Source organism: Triticum urartu, chromosome 2A (genome assembly GCF_056163025.1).
Source record: "Triticum urartu cultivar PI428250 chromosome 2A, HENAU_Tu73, whole genome shotgun sequence".
In the NCBI taxonomy this organism is placed as follows: domain Eukaryota; kingdom Viridiplantae; phylum Streptophyta; class Magnoliopsida; order Poales; family Poaceae; genus Triticum; species Triticum urartu.
This window is the reverse complement of record NC_141874.1, coordinates 697,187,367-697,204,973: the sequence shown is the minus strand read 5'-3', so window position 1 is coordinate 697,204,973 and position 17,607 is coordinate 697,187,367. Positions and strand designations below refer to the sequence as shown.

The window sequence follows — 17,607 nt, the reverse complement described above, 5'->3', positions numbered from 1 at the left end:
CATTCCCTTCATTCGGATTATTCATTTCTCCGACAAGTATTTTCGGACGGACATAACGTGCGACAGTGTGAGCATCCACCCTGCGTGCGCTACGAAAGTGATCTGTGTCGACGAAAAGGAAAGCACCGGCACATATGCATGGAGACAAGGAAGAGGTGAAGAATAAACACATGACGTTGCTTCTCTTTTGCGTGGCAGAGGAGCAGATCCTTCCCTGCGGCGCCACTCAAAGCGACCCATCAGCTCGCCCTACACCTACATATAGCGAAACACACATGATTCTCCATCGTAATATAATATTTATCCTTCACAGATCACGGGGAAACGAAGCACGCACGCCAAACTAAAGCTGTGGCCATGGCGGACGCGCTCATCGGGCCGCTGGTGGGGAGGCTCCAGGAGCTGGCGCTGAGCCAGGCGCGGGCGCTGGTGGCGGTGAACAAGGACATCCGGAGGCTCCGCGACAAGCTCATGTTCCTGCAGGCCTTCCTCCGGGAGGCTGACGCCAAGCGCCACCTCTTCTCCGACGAGATCACCAGGGTGTGGCTGCAGCAGACGCGCGACGCCGTCTTCGACGCCGAGGACGCGGTCGACCACTACTACCTCCAGGTCGACATGTCAAGGTAAATTCTTCCTCCGTTATGAATATAAAGAGTGTGTCAGTTATACTGCATGTACTTATAGTGATTTTCACTGTCCGTACACACTCTGCTTTCAAAAATGCTACACCTATATAACCTGCTACGTAATGTTACATTTCTTTCCTTCCTACACAAATTATCCCCCTAAATTTCACGAGGTGGGTCTGAGCCCTTTTTTCTTCCAACTAAAACAAGCCAGATTAGCGCCTACGTACTTAAGTTTCGTAAGGATATTTACGTAGATATAGTGAAGGCCTCCTCCGCTCTTCATGTGGTCTGAATTTTCCTTTCCTTTAAAAAAATAAGAAATACCCCCAAGCTCTGCATCATTTAATGCACACGTCCAATTTTTTTAGTAAATACTGAGTAGTAGCAAGCTTCAACAAAAAAAAAACTACAAAAGTCCAAAAGACACAACCGGACAAAATAACCATCCAAACCGGTTATACGTATCCCGTGCTACCGTCTCCTCTCCCAGTGGTTGCACCCACAAGCCCTCAGGTCTGCATATCAAAGTAATGACCATGTACGGATCCATCCAGACGCTTTGTAAATAACCTGCAATTTCTTTGTAAGTTAAATATTGGACTCTATCCCACCTAGCCAGTTACCAAAATAAATTTGATATGCTAGCCAGCGGAGAAACATTAAAAGACACATGAACAGTACACCAGGCAAGTTTGGCGAGCGGGCATGCTAGAAATAGATGATGAATTGTTTCCTCTTGGTTACGAAAACAACATTATTTACTACCTTGCCATCTACGCTTAGCCAAATTGTCCTTGGTGAGAATCACATCCTTATGCATAAACCACATGAAATTTTTTATCTTTAAAGGGACTTTGATTTTCCCTATATAAACGCAGGGATCGGACAACAGGTCCAGTGTTAATCAATTCTATGTACATTAATTTAATAGAGAACACACCCCGAGGAAGTTAATCTCCATCGGAAATAACCAAGCTTGTTAGATAAGGTGACCTCCATCAACCTTCGAACTAAACTAAGCCACGCAACTCATCTGTCCCCAACCAGAGAGCTCGTCTGAACTAGGTGTTCAAGGGAACCGAGCCCAATATTGTGCTCACATAAGAGTTCTTAGGTTGTACAATATTACAAAGCATTGAACATTGTATAGCTAGAGGTGTATCCCAAACCAAGTATCCTCACAAAATCTAGTGGTGCGTCCATCTCCAATAATAAACTTTACTATATTAGAGAAAGTAGCCTTAGTCTTCATTAAGCCCTTCCAAAAGGGCGAAAGTTTCATCTGAGCTGAAACTTGAGGCAAAGTCTTGGAGTGTAGGTATTAGTTACGCAATAACTGTATCCACACTCCATCTTCCTTAAAGGATAAATGGTATACTCATTTACTAAGTAGACATTTGTTTTTCATTTCCATATTCCCTATGCGCAAACCTCCTTGGTCTTTCGTCCTAAACAAAATATCCCACCCTGCTAACCTATACTTTGTCTCATGCTCATCACTCTGCCAAAAAAAACCATGATCTATAAAAATCCAATCTTTTCCGGACTTCTATGGGTACTTCAAAGAAAGAAAGCATGAACACAGGCAGACTCGTAAGCAACCGAGTGCACAAGGACCAGCCTACCTCCATAGGACATAAGTTTGCCTTTCCAACAACTCAGCTTCATTTCAAACCTATCGTCAATGCATTTCCACTCTTTATTCGTTAATTTGTGGTGATGGATCAGTATCCCCAGATAACTAAACGGGAGAGACCCAATCTCACACCCGTACAACTATCTATAATTATTCTTTTCCTCTTTGGCGTGTCCAAAGTAGAATAAATCACTTTTGTGGAAATTAGTTTTGAGTCCTGATAGTTGCTCAAATAGACACAAGACCATCTTCATATTTATCACCTTGTCCATATGATGTTCCATAAAAATAATAGTATCCCTAGCATAGTGTAGGATCGAGACTCCCTAATCCACAAGATGTGGGATTCACCCTCCTACATGTTCATTCTCTTTTGCTCTACCAATTAGAACCGCTAGCATATCAGCCACAATAAGCGGAACCGGGGGTAACGAATCTCCCTGATGCAGTCCCTTCTGGAAGAAGTGAGCCATGTCATCATTAACCTTAACTCCAACGCTACCTCCTTGTATGAAGGAGTGAGCACTTAACCTTATCATAGGCCTTCTTAAAATCCACTTTGAAAATAACTCTGTCAAGTTTCTTCGAGTGAATTTCATGTTAAGTTTCATGTAAAACCACAACACCCTCTAGTATGTGGCGTCCATGCATGAAAGCAATTTGATTCGGCTGAACCACAGTATGCGCAACCGTCGTTAGGCGATTCATACTGACTTTGGTAAAAATCTAAATATAACACTAGGAATACAAATGGGTCTGAATTGGACATGGAGTATCTAATCTCAAGCACAAATGCACCCCTATATATGAACAATAAATTCTCAAGAAAAAAGTAGTAAAAATCAAAACAAAATCTGAAGTTTTTAGTGTATTAACATCAACAAAAGTTCTAACATCCTGCAGAAATTTCACTTTGGAAAGACATCTTTTTTTGCGAATCACTTTGAAAAGACATCTGTGGGTCCTATACAAATATTCAAAATTTTGGACTAAAAAAGACTCATTTTCGAGCACCCATTTTTTGTTTTTTGGCATACACCTCTACGGATGTTTTTATTCAGGGCAGAATTTTGTAGGATGTTATAAAACTTGTTGATGTCTGTCCAAAAAATAGATTTGTTTTCACTATTTTTCCAAATTTACTATTCATGCGGGTGCATTTGTTCTTGATGTTAGAGTAACACTTTTGGTCTGAATTGCACAATTCTAACGACCTCTTCTTTCTTAGGCAACATAGTAGTTATCCCATTAAGCTTGAACAACTGGAGCTCACCATTAAATAAGTCATGAAACATAGGCATCAAGTTCCTTGATAGTGGCCCAACCCCGCCGATAGAATTCCACAGGGAATCCACCGGCCCAGGTGCCTTATTATTCTTCATCTGCAAAATGGCCTCGTGTACCTCCTTTTCGATAAAAGGGACACTCAACACCTAATTCTCTTCCAAGCTTAACTACAGTATATCCTCCACTGATTTCTCATACAAAGAAGCAAAATTATCCACTGGAGCACCAAAAAGTTTCATATAATAATTGGAGATGTACAATTTAAGGTTCTCTTGACCTACAATTGTACCTTTATCTTGTTCAAGTTGGAAAATCCTCCTTTTCCTATATTTTTATTCGCAATAAGATGGAAAAAATGAGTGTTCTTGTCACCTCCTGTAACTCATTTAAGCTTTCCTTGTAGTGCCCATTTAATATCTTCCTCTCTAACAAGCTTAGCTACACTCTCTTCAGCTTCTCAGTTGGCCGCGTTGTTGGCCATATGGAGAGGATTTGTCTTAGCTTTAATATCAAGTTCATCGATCAGGAGGAGAATTCTTGCTTTTTCCATCTTATAAATACCACTTGCACTCTTAGCCCAACCCCGCAAAAATTGTCTAAGATGCCTAATTTTAAATTGCCATCTTTCCGCATTAGTCTCCCCTCTAGTTTCTTTGCCCCGTTCCCTGGCCACCATTTCCAGGAAATCCTCCCTTTCAACCATGATAACCCATTCCCTGGCAAATTTGCAAGGAAGTTGGGTTTGTGCTCAAGTTGTGCTACCCCATAAACCACAACCAACGCCAATTGAAAACCATCAATTTTCAAACGCACATTTTACTTGCTTGCAAACTCGCCCACCACCATCTTTTGAACATCAAGAAAACCCTTATGGACCCCAAGTAAGATCCTGACAGATCTTCCTCGACAGTGGCAGAGGACAAAACTTTTTTGAGGTGGGGCAAACTATAAAGCAAAATATTTTTTATGCAAAACCAAGGTAGAAACCAATACTGCACACCAATATTTTTTATATGATCTCAATAAGGAAGCTTTAATGCCTATGCTAGCTGCCGCTAGGGTTCATGTCGAGCAAGAGTCAAGAGACTGGCATGGCATTGTCGTTTCCTTGATGAACGATTGGATCGAGCGGGGGCATAAGGTTTCTTTTTCTTTTTGAGAAATCTGCGAGGGCATAAGGTTGTGCGTGACCCAGTCCATGACGTGACCTGCTAGTTTTTTGGGGGAAATAACGTGACCTGTTGGTTGCTATGGCCCAATAAGATTTATAGGATTCATGCCTTCATGGTCCAATAAAGTGTTTCACTGTGATTTTTAGCGATCGACAGATCGTATACGTACACCTAGATAAAAATCACGAGAAATCAAGGTAGGGCGAGCGCCTCACCTCTCCCTGCCGCATCCTCCGCCTGTGTTCCTCGACGAAGGAGGCGGTACCAAATATAATCTAGGCCTCCCAAAATAGTACTCGAGAACCAAGAAGTAAAGTTAGATCTATCGATCTCTAACAGAGCCATAAAATCCAACTTTTACTCTCTAGAAGTATCAGCTATTAGCCTACGTTTAGCCAAGTTGAGAAGATATCTGATATTCCAAAAGATTCCTCTCATTTTCATCATGGGGTTTCTTTTTGAACTTAATCATGTTACTATGCCATACCACGGAAAGATCATAAACCTTGAATGTTTGCGCATGCACAGGTGTTGACTAAGATGCACGAAACGGAAGTCTGCATGACCGTCATTATCACTAGTGTCCCCATGAGTGTGGGAAAGATCCACATGATCTTAAAAACTGCTGAAGACTCTTAGGTACAAGATCCTCACATAAATACTCAATAGCTTGAATACCTAGCTCACTAACTTCACTCTCCTGCAAGAGCTTCGTTGTCGCTATATTTTTTAGCATGAGCATAACTTGACCAGCCTCGGAATCTAATAACTCATTAATATACATCACATCCTCTTGACCGTTAGACCCAAGAGAAACCCCAATAGACACTCCATTATGAAAAAGCTCCTCCTCTGAAAACTTTAAAACAGAAAACTTTGTATGGAGCGATATACCTATGGTGGTTTCAATGTCATGAAGTTTGGTCGCCTGCATGGCCCATGCCATTTGTAGCGCGTCAGCATCAGGTTGCGCTTGAATCCATTGACTCACACGCCTTTCTACTGAACGTGGATCCGGGATCCTGCCAAAAGCCACCACATCTGCCTCCTACACGGTGACTGGAGAAGCACCAATCTATGACAAGACTAGTGATACCACTAGTTCTGACGCACACACAACACCCTCTGTAACTGCTGGTGCACCAATAAGTCGACGCGCCCTGAAGTCATCACTGTTTTGGTTGTCATCTTCACAGGAGTAGCAGCCGAACCAGCTATCGGCCTAGCAGCATTACCCATAGTATAGGGGCTGGCCAAGTAGCACGTGTCGGTGAAGCAACCACAACAATTGGCATAGCATAGGCCGGTATAGCAAGAGACAGTCTAGGAGTCTAACCCGGGGATGATGAGAGGGAGGCCTCGGGCCTCGGCTCTTGCTACTCTCCTAGGAGTTGTTATTTCCCCGGAGAGGAGGGTGATGTAGCACAACAATAGAAAGTATTTCCCTCAGTTAAGAGCCAAGGTTTATCGAACTAGTAGGAGTCACTAATCTAACAAGTTTAGCAGTACCTATGCACAAACAAATAAATTACTTGCACCCAACAATGGCAAGGGGGTTATCAATCCCCTAGTTCTTGCTAGCCACAAAATTAAAAGCAAATAGTGACAGGGCAAAGTGGCAAGAAAGTAAAAAAGCAATTGTAGGAGTTTTTCTATTGCTGGAAAATAGACCCTGGGGGGCATATGTTCACTAGAGGCATCTCTCTCAGAAGGATGTTGGGTAATTGACAGAATAGCGCAAATTACTGATCGGCAATTGACGAAATAGCGCAAATTATAACTATGATCATTCATGACATAATCTCACATAGGCATTACATCCGTGATAAGTAGGACATTAATCCAACTGCATCTACTACTATTATTCCACCCCAAGATCGCTATCTAGCATGCATCTCAAAGTATTAAGTTGACAAAAAACAGAGTAACGCGATAAGCAAGATGACATTATGTAGACAGAAGAAAACCTAGCAATAAGATTGACCTCATCGTTTTATCCTTAGTGGCAACAATACAAAGATGTGTCTTGTCCCTTTCTGGCACTCGGATATACAAATCGCCGCCAGATTGAACCCACTACAAAGCACCTCTCCCATTAAAGATAAATCAATCAAACTTGGCCAAAGTAGATAGATAGATCGGAGAGAAATACAATGCTATAAAATTAAGCAACAAAGAAACTTCAAAAGGTTCATATAAATTCAATGAACACTCTAATCATAAATCCCCAATTCATCGGATCCCAACAAACACACCAGAAGAATTACATTGGATGGATCTCTGACGAGATCATTGTGTTGAAGATCGCGCGCGCGCGCGAGAGAGAGAGAGAGAGAGAAGAAGAAGAAGAAGAAGAAGAAGAAGAAGAAGAAGAAGAAGAGAGAGAGAGCTACTACTATGGACTCATAGGTCCTTAAACAACTACTCACACATCATCATGGAGGTAGTAAGGTCGATAAAGATGGCCTCCCGGATGATTCCCCCTCTGGCCGAGTGCCACAGTAGGACTCTAGATGGGATCATGATAGAACAGAGGCTTGCGGTGGCAATAAAAAAAATTCAGGTCTCACTCCGAGGGTTTTGGAATATATGTGAATTTGTAGGCCAAAGGTTAGGGAAAATGGAGCATCAAGGGGCCCACAAGCCACCCCAGCGCACCCTACCCACTAGGACGTGCACCCTAGCTTGTGGCCCCTCATGGGTCTTCTGTTCTCTCCCCGAAGCTTCTAGGTCTCTTGTGTTCCAGAAAAAATTGTCAAAGAGTTTCGTAGTGTTTGGACCTTCGTAGGTATCAATTTTATATAAAACCAAAAATAAGCAGAAAACAACAACTGGCTCTAGGCACTGGATTAATGTTAGTTCAGAAAAATAATGTAAAATGATGGCCAAAGCATGTAAAAACGATAATATAATAGCATTTAACAATAAAAAAGATAGATTTATTGGAGACGTATCAGCTCCAACCCCACCAGTAGGCCAGGTCTACCAACTACGTTCAACGCATGGACCTTAGGAACGCGTCCCAGACGCGCCACCGGAGAGGTTGCCTGTCTCGATCTGGAGTCCCCCAATCACGCCACCAAAGTAACTGATGAATCGGGAGGGGAAAGTGGTGGAGCCTCTTGCTCATTTAGATCCCTCACATGTCCACAGAGGATCCATGCATGGATCTATGAATTTTCCTCCTAGGAGAACGGAACTCCATACATGAATTTATGTCAATTTCTGTGAGATAGATAGAGGAGAAAGAAAAAACTTGAGACCATACACATTGGATTTGCATCGCAGCAAAAAATCCAGAGTCCAACCACAAACCCGAAGACCATGGACAATAATCTTTTTGTGGAGATACATGTGAGATCACAACAGTCACAAAACTACAAAATAAAACCTTCAAGAAAGCATCATTACTCACACGTCAACATTGGATGCTCCAACCAAAGGCAAACCTTAGGAAATCATGTCAAATTAGAACTTCGAGACAAAAAAAAGCTAGACTTACGCATAGTATTTACAGAAGTAACAGCACTCTCCCTCCACTAATCTCTTCCTCCCTGAATTCAGGGTGGGCCGGCTTCCCTCCTAATTCCTGATCAAAACAACTCATGTCAGCCCGTCTATAATCATCCGTAAAATCCATCATTCAAGACTACACCTTGAACAAGGAAACAAATGCATACATCAAGCTTCCCCATCTTTCCAAAAGGCTAAATCATGGATTTCCAATGGAAGACAATACAATCTAGATGTCAATGACCAAGTACCATCCCATCTATGCGAATCTGCTCACATTGAAGTTGCCGACCGAAGAAAAGTTTGTTAGAAGTGAATACACCATCCCATCTTTTCTGGTTGTTGCCACACAACCGTCTGGTCGAGGATAGTCATGTGTGAAACAGAAGGACCTAGTAGCCTATGCCACCAAATATGCTCAGATGCCATGAATTTCTTGGCTCCAGATCTGGCCAACAGCCATAGGCGATTCCCACCAAACTGCACATCTGCAGCTCCACATGTAGTCTGACACCATGGCTGCACCATCACGCCACTGGTCGCCCAGAGATTAGCTCACGCGCGTGATGATCAGCACCACGCGGCGCATGCCCACGCCTGCCAACATCGCGCCTAGCTTGACGCCCCCATGCCTATTAGATGCCACGCCTGAATTCTTGCCTCTGCACAGCCAAAGCAACCATGTGCTACTCTTCTCCTTGAAAGGAAAGTTATCTCTCTACTACCATACAGGTGCACCTTTTATCCTCAACATCCGTTTTTGCATCAAAGTTCATGTGTACAAGTTTCTATTTTTTGTTTCTCCCAAATGAAAAACCATTTGGATACAAAACTTTGCATATCAATATCACACAAGCACTACCATGTGCCATTTTTTCCAGGTTTTTTGGCTCTGCAAAGTATTTTAAATGATGCAATTTATTCAAAATTTGTAATTTGACAAATTTATGTTTCATCAAGAACATTATATGCACAGAGTGGCACTTGTGTATCTTCAACCTACAAAGTTTCAAGCTCAAATGTTCTTTTTCTTGGAAGAAACAAAAAAGAGAATTTCTTTATAAAGATAACACAGATCTTGATGGAAACTAGATGGCCTAGATAGAAGGTGTAGATGCATAGTATGATAGAAAATCTACACTCGGAGGGGCACCTATATATAGTACTATTGTTCAATGTATACTATGAAAAGGAATGCACGAGAGGGGTCGATGCCATTGGAGAATTAGAGTGTACTTGTGGGTAAGAAGAGTACACTATACACAACTATCAAATTAGATAGCATATTGGCAAACCTTGATCACATTGAACAAGGAACATGTGATGGTGATCTAGTGCATGCTGCACAAGGTGCCCTTTTCCTTGGCAGACTTTCCTCAATAATGTGTATTGTACTATTGTACTGCACATTAGTAGGGAAGGTACACATCGGTGTGTATGCTACGTGTCACCCATCTACGCCACCTCTGGAGACCACAGAGCATCAAGAAAATGGGAGAGATGGCTAAGGGAGGGAGAGTGGCTGAAAGAGAAATGAAAGTGTGGTGGTGGTGCGGGCCCATTATACTATGGATTGTCACATGCATCTTATTTTCTAGGGTTGAATAGCACATCGCTCATTTCCATTATTGCATAACAGGAGAACACTTGCCCGAATCATGACCGGTGGCTATGGAGTGCTGATATAGACGCATGATGCTTTAGATTTCCGCTTTTAGTTTACTTTCACCATGTAGATTTTTACCATGTTAGGATTACAATTAATATTTGTGTAGTGCTTATAGGCTCTACAAGTTGTAAATGTAAAGTAATTGTCTAATTTTCACATATAATCTAATATTTTTGGTTGCAAATTTTTGTGTAAAGGTATCCATGGTGGGCTCGTCCAAGTATGAGATATGTTGCAACCTTTACAACACAAGTAAGCATGCGACACAAGCTATCTGCAAAAGTAAAGGATATCAACTCGAGGCTCGAGGACATCATTGAAAACAAAGACAGATACAAAATGGAGCTCAATAACACGAAGTCGGAATTAACATGGAAAGCTTCTACATCAATATCCTATGCCCATAGAAATATGTAAGTGCAATTGAACCTTCATTTAATTATAATTTCTATGACTAGTTTGCTGGTGGTTAGTGTGGTGATTATAACCTCTTCCCGTTAGGTTTGAAAATTCAGGCTTGATTATCATTTATCATATACTACCTCCGTACCAAAATAGAAGACGTTTATGTAGGCTAGTTTAGCCTGCAAAAACGTCTTATATTTTATACAAAGGTCATATATCTCATCATTATGGTATTCTCTCAATGGTTGTGTGTGTGTGTATGTTAAATTAGATGCTTAAAAGTAAACCTTCCATTTTGTAATGTAGTGTTTATCAGTTTTCTCAAAATTTAAGCTTCTCGACAATGTCTATAGAGAAAGTAACTATATATGCAATACTAAATGTATACCCTATGAAAATATATGTCATAATGAATCTAATTGTATTGGTTTGCTAATAGACGGTGATAAATTTTCTATAAACTTGGTAACAGTTTACAAATTTTGACTTTAGAATTGGAGGGAGTATATGTTTGAGTATGTAGCATATTTATCTACCTATATGTCTATCTTTCTATATTATATAAGTATGAGATATTACGACAAAATTATGACACTAATAAGTGAAGACAAAAAGGCAAAACATTAATTTAGTAGGACCGAGTTATGATATCTTATATTGATCTACAATATCAATTAAGCAGAGTTTAGTCATGTTAGCCATGAGAAGTAGATTTGGTTCCATGCTTGTAGCTTGTTCAAAGAAAGAGCACAAGTACTTAAATCTACACTTATCAAATAACATATGGAGGAATCAAGTAAATGACATTGGATTATGATGGCTTTAAACGATAAAAAGGAGAACTAAACGATTACGAATAAATAAAATTTGATTCCATGTTTAAATTTTTATGTAGAAAAGTCCAGTTATGTTTTGACGCAAGTGTAACAAGATCATGAAATATATATATATATATATAACAACCATAAATTTAAACTCAAACACACATAAAAATACGTGGTTTGCAATATAACTTATTCTACACCCATGTGCGACTATTTCCTTTATATGGAGTATGGACTCTGAAAGATCGTGGATGTCGCCTAGAGGGGGGGAGAATAGGCGTTTTAAAATAATTATGATTTAGGCTAGAACAAATGCGGAATAAACCTAGCGGTTAATTTGTCAAGCACAAAACCTAAAACAACTAGGCTCACCTATGTGCACCAACAACTTATGCTAAGCAAGATAAGCAACTATGTGATAGCAAGATATATGACAAGAAACAATATGGCTATCACAAAGTAAAGTGCATAAGTAAAGAGCTCGGGTAAGAGATAACCGAGGTACGCAGAGACGACGATGTATCCCGAAGTTCACACCCTTGCAGATGCTAATCTCCGTTTGGAGCGGTGTGGAGCCACAATGCTCCCCAAGAAGCCACTAGGGCCACCGTAATCTCCTCACGCCCTCGCACAATGCAAGATGTCGTGATTCCACTAAGGGCCCTTGAGGGCGGTCACCGAACCCGTACAAATGGCAACCCTTGGGGGCGGTCACCGAACCCGTACACTTTGGCAACCCTTGGGGGCGGTCACCGGTACCCGTCAAATTGCTCGGGGCGATCTCCACAACCTAATTGGAGACCCCGACGCTTGCCCGGAGTTTTACACCATAATGATTGAGCTCCGAACAACACCAACCGTCTAGGGCGCCAAGGCACCCAAAAGGAACAAGCTCTAGGGTGCCCAAACACCCAAGAGTAATAAGCTTCTCAAACTTCACTTCCACGTATCACCGTGGAGAACTCAAACCGATGCACCAAATGCAATGGCAAGGGCACACGGAGTGCCCAAGTCCTCTCTCAAATCCCACTGGAGCAACTAATGCTAGGGAGGAAAATGAGAGGAAGAACAAGAAGGAGAACACCAAGAACTCCAAGATCTAGATCCAAGGGGTTCCCCTCACATAGAAGAGAAAGTGATTGGTGGAAATGTGGATCTAGATCTCCTCTCTCTTTTCCCTCAAAAACTAGCAAGAATCCATGGAGGGATTGAGAGTTAGCAAGCTCAAAGAAGGTCAACAATGGGGGCAAAAACGAGCTCAAGAGATGGGCAACCATTGGGGAAGAATACCCCCTTAAATAGGTCCCCACGAATCTGCCCGTTATGTACAGAATAACATAGGAGCGGTACAACCTCTATGAGCACCGGTACAACCGGTAACAGGCAATAAGCGGTACAACCGGCCCACAACCGCACCACAATAGAGACCAGTCCGGTGGTAGAGTGGTACATGACCGGTACAACCTCCGGACCAATTCTGGAGCGGTACAACCGCTCCAAACACCGGATGTACCGGTCAAGCGATACAACCTCTCCATGGGGCGGTACAACCTCTTTGTGTAAAACAGGCAATATCAAAATAGCCACAACTTTTGCATACGAGCTTCGAATTCAACGAAACCAAGTTTGTTGGAAAGCTAACGACAAGGGCTAACACAATATTGAGAGAAATATTAATAAGAAGCAAATGAGAAAAGGACCATAATAAAATGGTGAGAACCCTTCCTCGGAAAAGACCGGTAAAACCTCCAACACCGAAAACATCATAGAAGATGCATGCGAACTCCGTTTTCGATGAACTCAAACTTGTCATCAAGATGACCATAAGCTCTAAGACTCACAAATGGAACCAAACAAGAACCAAGAAAGATGATGCAAGGATGCAATGGTTTGAGCTCTTGACTAATGATACGATCAAGCTACTCCCTAGAGAGACCCCCTTGATTGTACGGCAATCAATCCTACAACCCGGTCTCCCAACTACCACTATGAGACCGGTAAAATAGAAAACCTATCAAGGGCAAACCTTTGCCTTGAACATAGTCCACTTGAGCTAGATGATGACGATCTTGACTTCCTCAAGTTGGACCACCTTTCTTGATTGTGTTGGCTTGATGAAGACTAGTTGATTGCTCCCCCATACTCCACTATGGGTGAGCCACTCTTTGGCACATCTTCACAATTCCATTGACACCACAATGGAAGACAAGCTTCAAGCTTGATTGCTCCCCCATACTCCATTATGGGTGAGCCACTCTTCGAGTTGCTCCACTTGAACTTGCACACTTCAAACTTGATGACGATCACCACTTGATGTCATCCTCCATGGGTTGTATGAGATCTTCCTCTTGACGCAAGACCATGGAAACATACCTAACCCCACAAAGAACTCTCACGTAGACCATGGGTTAGTACACAAAGCGTAATGGACAATGCTTACCATACCATGGGATCACTTGATCCCTCTCGGTACTTCTTCTACGCTTTGTGAGTTGATCAACTTGATTCACTCTTGACTTAGTCTTGATCAACATTGAATCTTTCCAACTCTCTTCATTTGGATGATGCCTTGAAGGTAAACATGAATGATCACACAATCTTCTTCTTCAAGACATGCTTGCAATAAGCTCAACTCACACATGACCAATCTTTGGATAATTCCTTGAAAAGCACTTTGGCCATCTCAACTCACACATGACCAATCTTTGGATAATTCCTTGAAAAGCACTTTGGCCATCTCATAAACTCCTTGAAACCAACACATGGACTTCAAGACAATCCTATGGACAAATGCTTCAAATATAACTCAAGGCAACCGTTAGTCCATAGAGATTGTCATCAATTACCAAAACCACACATGGGGGCACTGCATGTCCTTTCAATCTCCCCCATTTTGGTAATTGATGACAATCACTTTCAAGAGAGTTTATATAAGGAATTATTTATCACCATGCAATGCAACAACCAATAATGCATGTGTATGAGATGCAAATGCTTAGGTACAAAACCAAAGCAAGAAGAAAAAACTCTCTAAACTTATCCACAAAACTCTCTGAAACTTCTCCCCCATTGGCATCGATTGCCAAAATGGGCGAAAAGCTTAGAAGGCCAATATAAATTGTGTTCCTCCATAAGTTGTGTATTTCTCAACAAGAGAGTGGAATGCCATACACATATCCAAAGATAATACTTGGAGGAAGACCAACTATATTAAGGCACCAAGATTGCTAAAGGAAGATATGCCACAAAGACATAACAAAGAGAGACACAAGCAATCAGAAGATACCAATTGAAGCAAGTAATCAACGGATATCAATTGAACCAACTAGACCAAACATCCTACGTGCCACAAGAATAAAGATAATATGATATGAGCAGAGGATTGTGCTAAAGAAACTAGAGAAGCTCCCCATGATTTGTGCACATCAATAATTTTTGTATTTGGATACAAAGTGCACAAAATAGGATCATAGCTCCCCCAAAATCAATAGAAACTTACAACAAGTGTAAGTAAGCATATAGGAAACAAAACCTAGTACTTGCAACAAACACATGGTTGAGAAACAAATAAAAGAGGCAACTTAAGAAAGGGCTCAACCAAAATGATGTGTGTGAGTCAAGGCAAAACACTTGAGAAGACTAAAGTACGGATGAGTATTAAGCATCAATAAAGTCTTGAAAGAATGAGGCACACGGTGCAAGGCCTATCATTCCCACACACAACTAGCAAATGGGTTCACAAGCTTACTAATAAGCATATAAAGAACCTATGCTTGTGACAACCCATCGTGAAGATAGAAGATGAAAGCCTCATCAACACGAGGGATACCAATTAAGATGGCAAAAGCCTCGTAAAGATAAGCATGAGGAAATAATCTTCACCACACAAGAGTGCATCAAGATGCAACGATAGAAGACACACACTCAAGGCAAAAGTTTTCACGGAGCCACCAAGGAAATAACATAAGAAAGACAAGGTGGACGTGAAAGAAAGGATATCAACTAGATATGCAACTTATCTCAAGTGTATAAGATTCTAGGTAGACGAAATCATGATGATATATATCTACAAAGAAGGATGTACACCCGAAATAGTTACAACACGAGGAACAAGATATCCAAAGGGAGGTCATACATATACCAATAAGATATTTGCTTGGGAGCATATCACATGGCTAGATATGGTCTTATTGTATATAAATGAAGTCCACACACGAACAACAAAGACATCACAACTAGCAACAAGAGATCATTGTTGGGATGCTTTGAGAAAGGAAACAAGTATCACAAGAAAGAATGAATAACATGCCATGATACAACCTACACAAGGTTGATGCAAGAAATGTGTGCATGAAGAATATGAAGATACTTGTTACCGAGTTAACATTGGAAGGATGTAGTAGATACCAATTGAAGGTAGATAGTAGTTCATTGATCATCCTAGCTCGACTCCAATAAGCACATGATGACAACACCTTCCTTGTGAGTAAGCCGAGCATCCAATGTATCTCCAATTGTTCCTAGAACAACAACACAAACAAAATGGTACCCAAACTCATTGGGACCAAAGAGTTAGAAACACCAACAATACATAGGACAAACTCCACATAAATATGTGCATATAGAAAAGGAAATGAAATTCATGCACATCTCATCCAATTTGAGACTTGGTGGAGTTTCCCCTATATATTGGGTCGAAGAAAGAAAGCATGCCAAAGATACTACATAAAGTTAATATGCATGGTCAAGACTTTCAAGAACCGATACCAAATGACAAAGAAAAACCAAGTGAAGAAAAGATACCAAATGAATAAAACATCACTTGGAGGATATCCATAAAAGATACATCAAGGAATGAGATATCCATTGATACACTAAAAAAAGGTATCAAACTCCCAAAAGAGAGGATGGTTCCAAACAAACCAAGCTCTCTACAAAGTTCCATGATGGCACAAAGTACCAAAATGAAAACGGCCTGCCTTCCACCAACACACACTTGATAAGGATCACAAGACGAGTGTTTTATAGCAAATAGGATAGCTCCCCCAAGACTAGTGCATTGAGAGAATTTTCATTTGAATACAAAATGCACAAGGTGGGATCACCACTTTCACTATATCTAGAAAACACTAAACAAGATCCACAAGTGGTATGGAAGACAAAGGGAGATGATACAATCCTTGGCAAGAGAAAAGGCAAATAAAAAACAAAAGCCAATGTAAAGATGATCAATAAATTCTACCACAAAAGTGAGTACCAATTGTCAAAAGACAAGAAGTAAATGTAAATAATTCCCGGTGGTAGATAGCAAGGATACCGACATCATCTTCACACCATACAAAAAGCAAATTGCAACTTGTAGAGCTAACATGCCACCTAGGAACAAGATAATTTACAATATCAACTCTAGATGACAATATCTCAAATGCACACATTTTTTAGGCTAGTAATATACACATAGCATATTACTCCCCCATAATGTGATACCAATTAAAGATAGACAACAGGCAATTAAAGGATCCAACAAGAGATAATTAATGGACTATTTAGAATTTGAATTTCTCATGAGAAGACATACCACATAGTGACTAGATAAGCTTGCAATATCAATACTAAGTGGTATTCCCCATGTACCCACCTTTATAGGATTGTGAAGTGCACAAAGCACATCACTCCCCCATAATGGGATATTCCATTAATCTCTCACAAGAGCCAACTAAGAAATAAACAAGATGCAAAAGGCTCAACGCATGACACACACGTACATGATGTGCAAACCAACACACACATACTTGATTGCTCAAGATAATCAAGTTGGAAGCACAACATATACAAACACATGCAAGGAACAAAACCAAAACATGCAAGTGGGCAAGTAACTTTCAATGTATGCAATTGAGGTACAAGTTACCGCAAGGAGGCACATTGGATATAAGATATAATCTTGATGATTCAATTGACTTGGCTTGAGACAATAAGAATGATGAAGTACGCTTAATTCTTCATAATGTAGCCAAGTCTCCAATGACCTCCAACATCACCTATTGATCAAGTTTGAGCTTGTTGGTCCCCAACCAAGTTGGGTCCTAAGAGGTTAGTCACAATAGGCTTGGCTACCCAAATGGTTCTTTGCTTCAAACCACTTTGAGTACCAACAAACTTGGCAACCACATTGCCAACCTTATCCTTCCCAAGAGAATAGACATCATCAATAATAATTGGGTTGGATAAGTTACCACTAGTGCATGAAGAGGCGAGGTGACCTTTCTCACGACATAGGTAGCAACGTCTACTCTTCACTTTCTTCTCACTTGATTTCTCAACTTGAGAAGCATAAACTTGAGTCTTCTTGGGAAGAGGCTTTTCTTCAACTTGAGGTTGAGAATGAGAGTGTACTTGTGGCCGCTTCCCTTGTTGCTTGTCACTAATGGGCTTCTTCTTCAATGGGAAAGATCTAACATGATGCCCTTCT

At 41.0% G+C, this 17,607-nt stretch overlaps 1 protein-coding gene across 1 annotated transcript in view; it reads left to right on the top strand.

Annotated features, from left to right (window-relative positions):
* Positions 1 to 208: 208 nt before the first annotated feature.
* LOC125534174 (putative disease resistance RPP13-like protein 2) overlaps positions 209 to 17,607 on the top strand; it is a 27,587-nt gene continuing 10,188 nt past the window's right edge. Inside the window, exons 1-2 of the mRNA XM_048697456.2 lie at positions 209 to 623; positions 10,104 to 10,319. Coding sequence (XP_048553413.1) covers positions 358 to 623; positions 10,104 to 10,319 — 482 coding nt within the window. The 5' untranslated portion in view covers positions 209 to 357. The remainder of the gene's footprint in view (positions 624 to 10,103; positions 10,320 to 17,607) is intronic.